The sequence below is a fragment of the Lepidochelys olivacea genome (assembly GCF_965140295.1).
Source record: "Lepidochelys olivacea isolate rLepOli2 genome assembly, chromosome: 3".
NCBI lineage: Eukaryota > Metazoa > Chordata > Testudines > Cheloniidae > Lepidochelys > Lepidochelys olivacea.
Genome location: NC_140413.1, coordinates 126,963,724 through 126,980,408, shown reverse-complemented (window position 1 = coordinate 126,980,408; position 16,685 = coordinate 126,963,724). Strand labels below are relative to the sequence as shown.

General features: G+C 43.3%; 1 protein-coding gene across 4 annotated transcripts in view; it reads left to right on the top strand.

Annotated features, from left to right (window-relative positions):
- The window catches only part of RPS6KA2 (ribosomal protein S6 kinase A2), a 475,722-nt gene that overhangs the window by 360,145 nt on the left and 98,892 nt on the right, over positions 1–16,685 (top strand). For all 4 annotated transcript variants that reach the window (XM_084622452.1, XM_084622451.1, XM_084622454.1 and 1 more), the window contains 2 exons: positions 2,377–2,414; positions 3,496–3,638. In XM_084622452.1, coding sequence (XP_084478578.1) covers positions 2,377–2,414; positions 3,496–3,638 — 181 coding nt within the window. The remainder of the gene's footprint in view (positions 1–2,376; positions 2,415–3,495; positions 3,639–16,685) is intronic.

The window sequence follows — 16,685 nt, the reverse complement described above, 5'->3', positions numbered from 1 at the left end:
AGAAAAGAAGAAGCTTTCCTTATTGAACAATAATAGTGACTCAGCTGTCAGCCTTTGATGTTGAATTATACTTGATAATAGTCTGTTCCCAGCCTACAAATGGATTACAGATGATCATCTGTTTAATTATGTTTCAGTGCAAAGACAACATTTTCTGAAAGTGTATGCTAATGTATCAGTTTTGCTTCTATTATGTTTTCTTTTAATTATATGTATTATGATGATCTGAATGTCTGAGAGGACGGGAATATAAAGAGAGACAATGTGATTGACTACTAGCTTTCCATATTTAATCTTTTTGTTGATTAAAGGAGTGCTGACCACATTAGGGCGACAAAATTAATATCCTTAAAAGTTACTGAATCACAATATTGTCTCAACATTCTTTCTTGTTTCCACAAAAACTATCGGTGATTTTTTTGCTGGCTGCCTTAATGTTTCATGTCAGAATGCTTCTGTGAAAACAGCAAATGTTGGCCTGGAGCAAATATATGAAAACATGAGGTTATAACTCCAAGATTGCATTTTTAACATTTGTTACCAAAAAAAACCTGCTTATAATAGTGGGGAAAGTGAAAATGTCTCCCCATTATCAAAATCACACTACAGATCAGTAGAATCTCTAGTTTTTCCACACAAATATTTTTGAATAGTGAAATATATCACAATCACATAACGAGAAATCACTTCACATCACTGAAAGAGAGCTGCTTTCAATGCTGAAAAAATATATTCAGCAGTGCACAGAAACACTACAGAATAGTTCAGGGCAAAAAGTAAAGAATTGTATCAGATCCAATTGGTATGGTAAGGAAATTTAGGTGGGTAAAATGCAATTACCCATGCTGGAATTTGACCAGTTGACTAGGGTTAAAATCCCTACTGTTCTGAAAAGTGCAGTAGAATCTTTTTATGGACCACAAGCAGTCAGGAGATAAGAGTTAGGTTTTCTTCAAAACATAAATCAGCAATTAGATTAAATACTCCATACTACTGTTTTCATATGGTAAAAATAATTTATAAAGTGAATACCTAAATAAATCCCTTGTGCAGCATGCTCCTTCAAGAGCACAGCATTTATTTACTGAGTCTGGGACAGATAATTCATTTGCATTTGTAGATATCCACAGTCTCACTACCATGGTTTTACTATGTTCCCTACACCAGTGAGGTTGGTCTGCCATCACCTTTCAATCTGTTATGGGTGCTGAGTTAAACTTAACTCAGAAAATAAAAATGTATTTACTTCTACTATTAAAAATGAAATACATCAAAATAAATAATATTCATGGGCTAATTTAAGCTGATATAAGCATGGAAATTCAACATAATTATTCACGGCGTGACCGGATCATGGCCTCTGGAGTTAAATTTCACTGGAAGGGACCTAGGGAGATGAGAACTGTGTAATCCTCCCTTGTGGCTGTATTACCTTTTCAGCAGATTTCCCATTGGATGTTGGAGGTGGAAAGGGGACAACACTCCCTCCCTCCAACATCTCATTTCTTAGCCACCCCCTCATGCTTCTCCATTCACTGAATCCTGGATGTATAAGAGTGCTCCAAATGATCCAAGGCAAGGTGGTGCCATGCAGTTGGTTCAGTCTTCTGCATGCAGATCTAAGAGGTATGACCTCATTCTTTTCTTAACCTGTCACATTGTGCCTATTGGTTCACAGGCCTACCTAATAGGTGGCTGACACTTAAAGTCTATGTGATAAAATTAACTTCTCTTCTGAGATTGCTACAATACTGAGCCATCCCGGGGAGTCGTGAACAGAATGGCAGCCTTAAATCTAACTTGCATTATTTGTTTGTTTTTTGTTTGACCCTTGATGATGATAATACACTGTAAAAATGTGTGTAGCCCACTCTCAGAGAAACCTCTGGTCTTCAAGAGTGTAAGAGTCCACTTATTTCTCCCTTTTAAGACTCTGTAGATCACTTTACAACCAAAGAGCCTTGGGTTCTCTGTGCACCTTTCTCTCCTTTCCTTCAAGAGCAGTGAAAGCTCTGTGATTTTTGTTGCTGAAAGCAGACACCCTGCAGTCAACTCCCTTCCTTCAAACACTGGGTCTCAGATCATGTGTCTGGGCAGTCCCAACCAAACATTCAAATCATGCAATTGGCTGCCTTGGCATGTCAGTCAGGCTGATTATCCAGCCTGCACAGGCTATTCATGTCTCATGCATATAGGTATGTAGACCTTTGGGCTTCTGGGGATCTTTCTCTTCTCTGGAGTCTCTAAGAAGGAGGCGGGCTACATGTATATTTAATTTGTATATATTTCCTCTCTTCCACCATTTTTTATTCTTTATTGTTAAATGTACTACGTATCTTTATAATCCTTCTATGTTTTTTGCCTTTTCCCTTCCAGCATCCTCCTAGATGAAGAGGGTCACATTAAGATTACAGGTGTGTAAAGAACAGCATTTGATCATTGAAACTTAATCTCTATAAGCTTGCCAATGTACTGCATTGGTTTCCATGCATCAAGCTGTGACCTTGGGTCAGTAGCTGGAAGGATGCTGGGTGGGAGGGATAGCTCAGTGGTTTGAGCATTGGCTTGCTAAACCCAGGGTTGTGAATTCAATCCTTGAGGGGGCCATTTAGGGTTCTGGGGCAAAAATTGGAGATTGGTCCTGTTTTGAGCAGGGGGTTGGACTAGATGACCTTCTGAGGTCCCTTCCAACCCTGATATCCTATGATTCTAAGGAAGTTGGTAGAGAAAACCTAGAGGCTGCAGGAAGTGGGATTGATGATTCAGTAGCTGACATTATTCCCTCTGGTCATTGCTGAGCGATTGGCCTGGTGTAGTGTAAGGGCCCTGTGCATGCAGGAAGTACCATTTTTCAGATAAAATTGGGCTCCTGACTGTGGCTTCCAGCTCCAGACTTCTAACCCAAGAGTCCTTGCAACCACACACCCTTCTGGCATGGCTTCTAGCTTCAGATTAGACTGCAACCAAAAGATGCCTAGAATGGACATCCCTGTATTGCCTTGGAGCTGAGGTGTGGGCATCACTGCATGCTTGTCCACTTGTGATGATTAGAAATTCCATGGTACTTTTTGTAAGAATTGGGTGTTAACTCCAATGTCCTGTGCAAATTCCAGCTGGTGTACAAGTATTCTGCTTATCCAAATTACCTCTGCCATCTCAGGGACGTATCTTCAGAAGTGTGTGGAAAAATGCATGTGTCCAACTTCAGGGTACAAAACCCTACATGCAAGCAGGGAATTTTGTTCGCATATAGCCGCATGCAAATGCAGCTTCCAACTTCTGAGTATGTTTTGTTTTATGTGCACATAAACTGCACATTACGTGAATGTGCACTTCTGTAAATATTCAATTTTCAGTTGGATTCGGTATGCTGTATCTCTGTGGTAAACTGTTGAGTTTCATCTGAATGAAAAATGCTGTTTAAATGTGAGATAATGTTTATAATCGTAAACCAAGATCTGACAAGAGTTCTGTCTATTTACAAAATGTGCCTAGATTTTGGCCTGAGCAAGGAGGCCATTGACCATGACAAGAGAGCCTATTCATTCTGTGGGACAATAGAGTACATGGCCCCAGAAGTGGTCAACCGGCGAGGACACACTCAGAGTGCAGATTGGTGGTCCTTTGGTGTGCTAATGGTAAGGGTGAATTATGTTTCTTTTTTCATTCTTTTGGCAGCTGTTTGGATATTTCAGGCTAAGAAGGCTCACTTTCAGCAATTAATGGACTGGTAGTAAGGAGGACATAAATGGGTGATGATTGCTTTGATCATTCACATGGCATCAGCAGTAGGAAAATAATTACTTCTGACATTATATGAGATGACATATGGCCACTAATTTCTCACTCCCTCATTCCAATTCTCTCATAAGCTGGCTGTTATAATTGATTGCCATGAGTCATGATAACCTTATTCCAAAGAGAGAGGCCGAACAAGTTTAGAAAAATACAATCACCCCAGGAATAAGCAGGATCACTGTTTTGTTATTTGAGTTCTTGGTTCTTGAATGGAAGCAATTCCCCATGTGGCATCTGTCTGTAGGATGTCGCTGATCTCTTAGAGAAACCCGGGGAGGTTCTCCACCTCTGCAGCATTTAATATAAAGTGAAACCTCTTTGGGAAAGTCTGAGGAGAGATTCAGATTCACATGCTTTTGTGTTCAATGGCTAACAATATTTTCAGAGGCTGTTTCTTCATAAAGCCCTGAGATTAAGCTCCCAGTATGAGCAGATTTTGTTAAATTCACCTTCAGAGAACCAAAACTCCCCTAGCCAATACTGACTGACATTTAACGACACACATTATTTATTATTTTTTAATCATAGACAATCTGATCCGTTTAATATGAGACTCAAATTCCATAGTCCCTCCCTTGAAGAGTCGCAGCTTGCTTAGATTGTAAACTCCATGGGGCAGGGACCATCTTTTTGTTCTATGTTTATACAACACCCAGCACAATGGGGTCCTGATCCATGAGTAGGGTTCTTAGGTGATACAGTAGTATAAATAATAATAAGCAAGACAGGTACAGGTGTGAAATAGGCCAAATTCACCAAGAAACCCAGAGGTGGACATAACTAGGAGTTGTATTTTAGCTAGTAGTATTTACTCTTTACAGTATTAATTTGGTTGCATCAGCCCCTATTTGAAGGAGGTGGGGAGTAGGAAATGAATATAACAGTGGTGGTTAAATTCTATTTTCTGCACCTTTAGGAATACTTCCTTAGAACCAGTGGTCATGTCAGCGATGTTTCTCATGACCATGGCTCTAGTGAGGACTGGAGGGTAGGCAAAGCAGGGGGACAGCTTCTTCTGTCCTGTCCACCTCCCCTGAGCATGTGCTATTGTCTTTGCCCTTGACTTCCTCCTGAAACCTTGTCAAACATCTGTGTTTTGTTTTTATATATAAAGAACTCATTTTTAGAGGGCATCTTGGCTGTTTCATTTCACCTCAGTAGTTCATGAGTAGCTGTGCTTCCCCTTCAGTTGTCTTCTTGGCATCAGTAAAACTCACCATTGTGCAAGGAACCATATATCCTGGCCCAACTCTAGCACCACCTGACAGTGGATTTTCTGCATGGTTTTTGCTAGTGGTCACTGGGATTCTCTTCAGATCCTTAATTTTCTACCTCCTAAAAAGGCAAACAGAATTTTGAAACAGTTGTCATCTTCTTCACTCTTGCTCTCCTGTCACTTGTCTATGACCATGTTTGTATCTTTGCTTTGTGTGCTGAGTGTTTGCTGAAGGGCAAAGTATGTGGAACAGGGCATTTTAGGGCAAAGTATGTGGAACAGATTTTTAAAATAATTGCTCCTCACAGAGAAGAAGCCATTATAAATAGATCCCAGCTACTTTTATAGTATCGGGTACTTTTTGACCTGGTCATGTCCTTTCAGAGAGCCCAGTCATTTATTAATTAAGGCATGTCTGTGCCACCTACCCTGGTGTATGATACCATTGTGTGGTATAAATTGGCACAGAGGAGGGGCACTGGTTCACCCCAACTTCATTGACATCCATTTCTTAAAATTCATTGCTCTGGTTTAATTGTGTGAGGATCACTTTTTCTCTCCATTACTGCTTAACTTTTAATAGTTATGGTCTTTATGCAAATTGGTTTTGGACCAATTTAAATAGGATCAACTATAAAAAGCTACCTTTAAAGACATCTGCAGTTGACTCCAACTTATTTGAGCTACTGCAATTTTTGTAATTTAAGATCATGTTCTTGTTCCTTTCCAGAATCATTCATTTTGTCATACAAAAAAATCTCAGACCCATTGCATAGAAGCACCAAGAACATTCCTGGACTACTTTTTCCTTCTGCTTCTACTTAGGTTTCTTCCCACCAACAAAACAGTGGAATCTGTTTATAGTCAATTTGGATATAATGAAGTGGTGTCAAAAACCCCAAATTGGGTTGGTGCCTTTCTATGGACTTTTACGCTCTTTACACTGAAGTTTCACTTTCGTATAAGTAGGTCATTGTGGTGTTACAACAGAGCTGTGCCCACAGAAGGATGTTCTGAGGGATTGCCACCTCCTCCTCTGCTCTTCTTTGGGGTGAAGCAGATAGGAGCAGAAAGGAAGCTGACACTACCCCTTGTGATGAGGGATAAGGAAAAATCACTAGCTACCACTGCTTCACACTTGGTGTGAAGCTATGGTCCTCCAGAGATCACCCTTTGCCCACAGAGACCCGTGTCTCTACAGCGGGGGTGAAGCAGAGTGGATCTTTCCACAGAATGACCCTCTTCTCACAGAGTGAAACTCAGCTCATAGTGAAGTTGTTTTGTGGTGATGGACAATTTTTATTTTAACCTACCAGAGCAGCTCCACTATATGTGAATCAGTTACACAGAACTGTCTGTGTCACCACATCATTGTACTGCTATTTCTTGCACTTTGTTTCAATGTTTTTATTATTATTGCATCAATAGTTTACTAGCCACTTTACAAACGAATATGAAGACAACGTCACTTTTTATTAATTTGTGTCTCCTTTGCATCATCATTATAGTGCTCAGTATTCTTAATCTTAATCTTAATCTTTTTTCTCCATTTCATTCTCTCCTACTCCCCTCCTCAGTGACTTAATATATTGGAAAAGATAATGGAATACAGATAGAGATAGTAAAATCGTCTTAACTGTAAGCTGGTCCTTAAGCCTTTGAGTGCTGTCAGAGACACCTCAGAGAAAAAAAAGCTTTAATCACTTTAACCTTTTTTCCTTTTAATAATTAACTGATTGAAGCAGTAAAAAGGGATTTCTATATGCAAAAAGTATGGGAGGATATCTGCTGCTAGCATTTTCCTCTTTTTGTATCTCCTTATGCAGTATTTTCCTTGAACTGTGACTAACATACTCTGGTGGAGAAGCTGTTCTTAAGATAAACTAAAGATCAGAAAGAATTAAGTGATATCCAGATATTGGTTAGAATTTACCGCAAAGCAATTTGCAATATGTTGTCAAATTCACATGAAAAATAGACTAGTTGGAGGCATATATGTACCTTGATGGAAAATGTATGTAAGTGTATTATTCATATCCAAAATCTTGATCAATAGGGTAAGAAATATGTTCCTTGCAGTAAGTTCTAAATTATAGTGATAAAATGGTATTTACCCCAGCAATGAGACCAGTCACCAAATAGTGATACTCCCTTGTCTCCTTTTATACCATTTGCTTCAATTCATAATATAGAGCAACAGCATAAAGAGAAAAAGAATGATAAGCCATTTTAAGGGCTTGTTCTCTTTAGCCACAATGCAAGATCCAAGCACATAAAATGTAGATCAAAGGATCAAAATGGATTGGGTAAAAAGAGATCAAAGACTTGGCCCAAAAATAGGGATCTCTGAGATGGGTCAGTGGTTGCCAAGGGAATATTGTAATTTTCTATCTAAACAAGCTGTTCGAGCTCTAGTGTGTTGTTCCCACTTTATATAGTACTGTAAATGGATATGGGCTTGTCTCGAGCAAAGCAGATCTTACAATGTTGAGGGATTAATCTTCTGAGGTGCTGAGCATGCTCAGCAACCACTGACATCAATAGGAGGTGAGGGTACTCAGCACCTCCCAGGAACTGGCCCTAAATTATCAAAGCAAATAAGCCCTGGGACAACAGTGCAAGTAAGGGAGAGCAATGGGATCGGTGACGGTGAAAAATGGGAGGAAGGAATGCTGGAAGCGGTGGGATATAAAGGAGCAGAGAGAGAGTGGTCTGTTGAGGAGCACAACAGCCCATGACAAGTGTAGGTAGGGGCAGCAAGACTGAAGGTGCAAAGTTTTTTGTTAAAAACTAATGAAATTCTGTCAGTGGGCATTAGCAGTGCCACCCTGTTAACACGGAAACAAATGTTGTTTTTGGATCAATACCAATAGAAAGGCTTGTGCTCTGAGTTCAGGCTGGAGGCTAGTGTAATTCATGAGTTCTGATCTTGTTCTGGGTCCTTGGACATGTAAGAAGAAAGGTCTCTTCTTCAGATTTCACAGGTGTAAAATGGAGAACAGGGACAGATTCTCCAGTCTGCCTTACATGGCACAAACAGAACTTAGAGCATCCAGAGATTGTCTCATGTAAGAGGAGGCAGGGGGCCTGGTAGCGAGGGGGTGAGAAGATGAGACATGAGGGACCTTATGCCCATGGCAGATGTTAATTTACACCAGGACCAGTTGTCTGAGACTGGAGACCAGCTCCCCATCAGTCTCTTCTCTTAAGCACAGTGGAGAATCAAGCTAAATAATATTTAGTCTCCCACCTCATGGAAGTGTTGTACAGTTTCATCTAAGTTTGTCAAGTGCTTTGAAGCTGAAGTCCAATGTAAAATATTATTGTTATTGTCACGCTGTCTGGAGTGGCTCATGACCAAGAATACCAACCTCAGTACAGACTGCTGGTATGGTATGTTCTATAATTAGATTTCACCAACCCAGTTCCAAATGTGAACTTCTGGATCACTGTAACAGTCTTACCATGTAGTCCCACAGTCCCCTTAGGCACTCCAGCCTATCTTGCCATGCAGGCAAGCTGGACTTAGTGATAACTGGTCACTTACACCAAAAATCACAAAATATTCAGGTTGCTCCCAGTCCCAAGAGACCAGTCACTTACCCCAGGTCAATTTGTACCCTAGATCTCATACGAAAGAGAACGCTGGTAGCCAATCCCATAGTAAACTAATTAAGGATTTATTGACTAGGAAAAAGAAATGAGAGAGTTTTTTTACGAGTTAAAACAGGTAGTATATATACACAAATGAGTTCAGTGTATTGTTCCAAAAGGTGGCAGAAATGTAGTAATCTGTCAGCACTGAATGTCTTTTTAGAGCTAACTCAGGTTGACCCTGGGGATCTCAGTTTTTTTTGTTTCTTAGCTCCAGCCCTTGCAAGAGTTCAAATAGCAAAGAGATAATCTTCATGTCCGCTATCTTTATTTCCCTCTTTCTGAATTCAAGCTGATGGGATGTGCTTTCTTGCATCTAGCACTTTTGTGGGTGTAAGAGGGCCATTAAACCAATCTGTGCATTGTGATGTTCCACACAGACCCATTTAGCCTTGATAGTCCTTCTGCATGGGCAGGGGAACCACTTTTCCTGCCTTGGTTGACAAGTTCAGAGCAGGCATTTTTACAATTTTAAACCAAAATTTATATACTACTCTATAGCACGGGGTACAGACATGACAAGTAAGATTACTGCATGCAGCAACCTACAAGCATTTTATAGAGATTAAACACATTCTTACAAGTTTAACTACCATCTTGACCAATATTAACATACAGGTGAGCTGGTCTGGTTTCCAGCTATGAATTTGGCTCAGCTGACACCTACAGCCTTAGCAAGAGCTGGCACCTGGTTTACCAGTATCACAATCATCATTGTTATTATAATAAAAATGATCTTAACTGACAAAGTCTATATCCTGGTCTCTTTGAAATCAATGAGGGGTTTGCCATTGACTTCTGTGAGACCAGTACTTGCCTTACTTAGTACCAGTAGCCTGTCTGAGTCTTTGATGGTAGAACTTTGTAAATCAAAAATCCTGCTGTATCCTGCTGTATTTATGATCATGTAAATACCACAGTTTGCCAATCAATGTGTCAGAATTAGCTTAAGGTAGTATAGTACGTGTCCATAGGAATGGGAATACCAGATGAGAGCATACCTCCATCTTGTATCTTGGCTCCAATATCCTGCTTTACACACATAGCATCAATCCTTGATGCTCTTTTAGTAAATGATGGTACCTGGTGTGAGCCTACTTATAAATTTGTTCAGAGGGATGTAAAGGTGTGTAAAGGTATGGTTTATCATGACCAGACTCCTTTTGTTTTCTGTCTTCCTGCCTGCCACTCACCCCTAAGGCCTGAGATTTCAGATTCCAGCTCAGAGGTCTGTTCTAGTGGTGTTATAAAAGCTCTTCACCAAGAGAATCAGTATGAAGAGTTAATTGATTTAAAAGGCTAAAAAGTTGTGGATAAACCTAGTCCATTTTCTGCTACACATTGAGAGGTTTGTAACAACCCCATAGATGTAGATCCCTGGTGGGTTGGGCTATCATTGAGATAGCACGTGCAAGTCTCATGGGAGGCCTGTAGTCACAATGGTCTCTTAGCATGCTTTCTGGCTAATTTACAGAGCTCCAGACCTCGAGGAGGCTGTTTGTTTTTCCTGAAGTGAAGAAAGTTAGACACTCTACAGACAACTTCATATGCATGTGGTGGGATGTGAGCGATGATTGGGCTAGAGGTCCCAAATAAAAAGATACGTGTTTTTTTGCAATGTAGTGAATACATAAAGAACAAAGTGAAGTGCCTTTCTTTAGTTGCTGCACCTGTAGAATTTGTAAGTAGAGAGGGGAGATGCTAATGAACATCTTACTCTGCTTCTGGCCAGACCGAGAATGTTTTGCTCTGATAATTTTTGCCTTAAACCTAACTGTACTATGGAGCTCTATACACCAAGGACTGTACAGTGTACACACACGTACCTGGTTAGATCAATACCAAGCATCACAGCAAGACTACCTCCTTTGCAAAATCCAAGTCTAACAATGTCCTTTTATTTTCATTGTGAGGGATGCTTTTCATAATTCAGATTATTTTGCATGTGAATAGCAGTTAGGTGAAGCTCTTCAAGCTCTTTACAAACACTAATTAATTATGCCTCTTGGGAGGTAGGTGATGCAATTCTGTCCACCCACCTGAGGGGGAGCTTCTACAAGCACCAAGGACCTGCTCATGTTCTGCGGTGCAGCTCCATCCCAGACCTTCCAGTGAACCCTTTAGTTCACTTTCTCTCCCCGCCCCCCTCCCTCCGCCACCACCGCTCTACAGTGCTCTCCTTCTTCCTGGGAACAGAAGTTTCCCATCTGCTCTCCTCCACTAAACCTTCCACTTGCCCCAGTGACCCAATCCCTTCCCATCTCCTGATCTCCTTCACATCCACTCTCATCCCCTCATTTACACTTCTCCTTAACTGCTCGCTCTCCTCTGGCTCTTCCCCTCACAATACAGGCATGCTTTAGTCTCTCCATTCTTAATAAAAATTACCTTTCACCCTACTTGCCTCTCCAGCTACTGCCCCATCTCCCTTCTCCCCTTTGTCTCTAAACTTATTGAACACACACTTTACAATCTCTGCCTGGAGTTCCTTACCTCCAATTTCCTCCTAGATCTTCTCCATTCTGGCTTCTACCTCATCAGGGCTGGCTCTACCATTTTTGCCGCCCCAAGCAGTGAAAAAAACCGTCGCCGCCAAATTGCCGCTGCGGACGGCAGAAGAGAGAAGCTGCCGCCGAATTGCCGCCACTGGCTGGCAGAAGAGAGAGGCTGCCACTGAATTGCCGCTGCCGCCCCTTTCTGACTGCCGCCCCAAGCACCTGCTTGGAACACTGGTGCCTGGAGCCGGCCCTGTACCTCGTGCCCTCCACTGAAACTGCTCTGGCCAGAGTTTCTAATGATCTCTTCTTCGCCAAGTCTCAGCACCAGTACTCCATCATCATCCTTCTTGACCTGTCAGCCACCTTTCACACAGGCGACTATGCTACTCTTTCTGAAATTTTGTCTCTCCTGTCTTCCATGATTCTGTCCTCTCCTGGTTCTCCTCCTACCTCTCTAGTAACTCATTCAACGTATTCTTCAGAGGATCCTCCTCATCCCCCCTTCAGCTTTCTGTGGGAGTTCCACATGGCTCTGTCCTTGGTCCCCTTCTCTTCTCCCACTACAGTTTTTCTCTGAGTAATCTCATCTATAAACACAAATTCAATGACTGTCTCTATACGGAAAACTCACAGATCTACCCCTTATCCCAGACTTGCATCCTTCTGCTTAAATTAAATTGTTGACCTGTCTCTCTGACATCTCATCCTTATAGATGGCTCGCCATCAGCTCAAGATCAATGCAAAAAAGCTCCTAATCTTCCCCTTTTCCTGCCCAAATCCTCTGTTGTCTCCTTTCTCAAGCACTGTGAACTACAACACTATATCATCTTGGACTCAGACCTCTCTCTAGGTACTCTCATCCAGGCTATGTCTAAGTCTTCTAGATTCTGTCTGCATAACATCTCTAAGGTACGGCCTTTCTTTTCCATCCACACAGCTAAAACACTCATAATTATATCTTGATTACTTCAACATCCTTTTCTCTGGCCTTGAGAAATGCAATTTTGCCCCATTCATATCTATTCAAAAATTTTCCTAGCTCATCATTTTGACCGTGTCATCATCCTCTTTGCAACCCTTACCTGTCTCCCTTTTCTCTATCATACCAAACATATGCTACTTGTCTTCACTTTCCAGGCCCTTCACAGCCTATTCCCATCCTATCTATCATCTCCATTCAGTATCAAAAGGCTGACTTGCGTGTTGATCAGCCCGTAATGCCAACATCCATTGTTCACTTGTCACATTTTCAAACAAGCACGTTTGTGTTTTCTCCCATCACACCTGAGAGGGACTCCCCATTAGCATCCACAGAGGTACCTCAGGATGGTACTTCAAACCCCTCCTTAAAACTATCCTTTGCCATGATGCCTACAAAAAGATTGACAGTGGTGTTGGGGTTCTCCCAGGACCTCTTCCATTCAGCCTCTAAGAACTCAGTTAGACTTCAGTCTTGTCACTCTGGTTCTTTTATTTGGCAAACAGCAAAGCTTTGCTGAGTTGATCAGACTCAAGTGTAGGGGATGGGCACACAGTGAGCGACATATCCAAAGTTACACAGCAAACCTCTTCCTTTATATACATTTACATATTACACTGGAAAAAAGAAAAGGAGGACTTGTGGCACCTTAGAGACTAACAATTTTATTTGAGCATAAGCTTTCGTGAGCAACAGCTCACTTCGTCGGGTGCATGCACTGGTTTACTATACATTGCATCACACATTTGGGGATCGGCTTGGTTATTTTGTAGGAACCAATCCCTGAATACCATGCACTGTTCATGCGCAACTTACTCTTTACCTTATCTTAGGTTCCAGGCTTATCTTATCCATTGTTATCTTGTCCATTGTAAATGGTTCCATGGGTGTTCCCCCTTATCTTACCTTGTACAGACGTTCTCTTTACAGCCTGCTGATGCATTTACCTCCCAAATCCGTCTCTCAAAAAATGAGGCTTCACCCATGTCCAATTACTCATGTCAAGCCAACCTTACACTCCACCACTTTTGTTTTTCTTTTTTATATTAGCATTTGTTTTATTTGCATTATATTCCTGTCTTTCTGTGCATTTTTTCAAGTTTAGTACCCAGCAACACATCTTAAACACTACAGTAGTTATTTGAACTACTATTAATGCTAAGCTTAAAGTACAAACTAGGGGGCGCAAGCTCATCTGTGGCCGGGATTCTCAACCTGTTTCTTTGCGGACCCCTCAGCATGCTTGTTTGGGTGGAATCAGGGCCCAGCAGGGCTCAGGCCATCTCTGCAAGGCACGGGAAGGGAGTGCCACCTCCACCCCCGACTCACTTCAGCAGGCCACCCAGCCCATCTGGGATGGGGAGTGGGAGGGGATCAGCTCAAAAAGTTTGAAAACCACTCAGGGTGCAGGGAGATGGGGTAGCTAGGGGCTGTGTGCAGGCAGGAGTGTAGCTCAGAGTGCAGGGAAGGGGTAGCTAGGAGCTGTGTGCGGACAGTGGGGTAGCTCAGGGTGCAGGCAGGGAATAGCTAGGGGCTGTGTGCAGGTGGGGGTAGTTCAGGGTGCAGAGAAAGGGGTATCTAAGGGCTGTGTGTGGGCTGGGGGGTAGCTCAGGGTGCAGGGAAGGAGTAGCTAGGGGTGGTGTGCAGTGAGGGATGTAGTTCAGGATTCAGAGACGGGTAGGTAGAGGCTTTGTGCAGGCAGGGAGTAGCTCAGGGTGCAGGCAAGGGGAAGCTAGGGGCTGTGTGTGGGCAGGTGGGTAGTTCCGGGTGCAGAAAAAGAGGTAGCTAGGGGCTGTGTGCTGGAAGGGCACCCCCCACTGTGGTTGCTGCTTCCCAAGGGCTCTGCCAGCCCTGGAGCCTGGTCCCCCCACCCAGGCAGCTCTTACCAGCTGCACAAGCAGTCAAGAGGGGCTGGGAGCTGAGGAGCAGCCACAGTCCCAGGCACCAGCAGCAGGAGGAGGAGACAGGGAAGCACTGCGGCTGACTGTTCCATGGCACCAGCCAGAGCAGGAGCCACCCCACCCTGCCCGTCTCCAGCTTCTGTCCTTCGACCTGGCCAAGGGCCGGGACCTCAGGAGCAGGGGAAGAGGAGGGAGGGTGGGACTTCCCCTCTCTGGTTACATTATTAGGAGTTACAGCACTGCAGTTTGGGGGTGCAGGAGGGGCAGCTCCTCCCATCACACCCCAACTCCACCCATGGGCTTGGGGTGCTGAATCTCACGGACCCCATGAAACCAGCTCGTGCCGCCGCCCAGGGGGCCACAGACCTCTCAGTTGAGAACCACAGACCTATGGTATAGCCCACCAGCGTGTAAGTTTACATTATAAGCTTGCTTTGCCTTTAAAGCATTTTTTCGTCATTTTAACTTTATTTTATTTTAATTGCATTATAAAAAACTTGTACAAAAATATAAAAATGTTTTTATTTATTACTATAGCAAATGTAGGTGTGAAACAGAATACAGACTAATTAAAATACCATTCCCTGGGTTCTGGTGCGCTGAGACCACTGCTTATGTCTTGCTGACTAGTACTGTCTTGTTGTTTTCTTGTACTCCCCTGTCTGTCTGTATCCATCTGTTGTCTCTCGTCTTATCCTTAGATTGTAAGCTCTTTGGGACCGGGACCATCTTTTTGTGTGGTGATTGTACAGTGCCTAGCATAATGGAGCTCTGGAAATCTGATACACTGAGCAATTAAGTGACTTTGCCCAAGGCCACCTAGCAAGTGACTGGAAAAGATGAAAGTGAGAGTAAAGCCCAAGAGTCCTGACTGGATGTTCAAGTCTCTGAAACCAAGTGATTTCAGGGTCCTAGTGCAACCTTGAACATCATCCCAGACTCACAACATTTCAGCAGACCTGGAGTGAAGTAGTTTGGGCAACCTGTCCTTTCCCCATACTCTGTTAAGGTTCGTCTGGCCATCACCCCCAGCTCTCAACTTAATTTTGTCAGCTCACTGGATCTCATTGAAGATAAACTCCTCCCCCTCACTCCCTCATTGAGTGTAGTTTCCCCATCTCCTGGTCTTCAGAGGACACTATGTGGCGGCTGCTTCTCTTATCTTGCTGCTTTGTGGGATCACCAGGTAAATGTTACTGCCTCTCCCAATCAAAAACGTGTGATGAGGTGAAGTAGGAGAGAGGAAACACTTCCTCTTCTGCAGTAGCTGGCGGTATGATGAGGCAGGTGTGTATGGCATCCAATAATTTCTAACATGGTAGCTAAGGAGCCCTCAGGGATTCCCTAGCAACTTCTTATTAGAGAAGGGAAACCTCATGATCCATAGCATGCTCTTGCTAGTGTTTTTCCCCTGCCACTGCTCATTAGTAAGTGGTGAGAGGTCAGGATTAGGGAAAAGCAGTAGTCTTTCAAAGATACTGGATGGAGTGGGCACACAGTGTGTCTGAATATGGGGGTTCATGATGGAGCAGGTGAGAGGGGAGGGAAGTTGTCAGGGACACAGCCACTGGGCCCCCTAGAAGACCAGCAGGGAAAGCAGGTGGTACACAAGGAACAAGCTATGAGATGGCTTATGTATTGGGAGGGGTAAAGCCTGAATCTCTCAGCAGAACTGCAGGGTTCTGTGATGGCTTTGGTGTCAGCTCACATCACCCTAATCCTGCAGTTTGGTTACTCCTAGGCCTGACACCCAGTCAATCTGCTGTGACACCCCTGCACATAGATGCAGCAGTGTATCTATGTGCAGGGGTGTCAGCTGTGAGGGCTAACTTCTTTGGTCAAGTCTCATGTTCCGTATTGAACAGAATTCTTAATTCTTTGATAATAAACAGGAAACCGGGGGTGTGCCGTGCAGTGGCATTAGCTGGTGATAACATAAGCTATTACAAGGATGTTTTTCTGTTTACTTAATGCTTGCTAACCTTCTCCAACATTATGTTAAACACAATGGCATTGCAGTTACAGAAACATCAATGCTTTCTTCCAGACCCTGCCTTGATTGAGATCACTGAAGGAAAAAGCATTGATGCATACAATGTGCTGGAGCCACACTGCACTGACTTTTAAATATTGATGTTAAGTGCATGTCTTTTGAATTTGATTTCATCTTTATATTAGAACCATGTAATTGTAGAAATGCGGTAACAAAGTACTAGTGATTGAGACATTGCGGTAAATGTTCTGTATGGTGCTCAAGGGAGTTACTAGCACAACTCCCTAATGCCAGTCAACAAATGTCTCTCTTTTTTAAAGAACACTGTGTAGGCAGTGTGCCGTCTCCTGGGCGGGCAGAGCCCTCAGGGAGCAGCAAATGCTGTGGAAGGGTGCCCTCTGGGCACACAGCTCCTACCTACCCCTCTCCCTGCACCCTGAGCTACCCCCCTGCCTGCCCACAGCCCCTAGCAACCCCTCTCCCTGCATTCTGAGCTACCCCCCTGTCTGCACACAGCCCTTAGCTACCCCCTGCCTGCATCCAGAACTATTCCCCCACCTGCCCACAGCCCCTAGCAACCCCTCTCCCTGCACCCTGAGCTGCCCCCCTGCCTGCACATAGCCCCTAGCTGCCCCCATCCCTGCT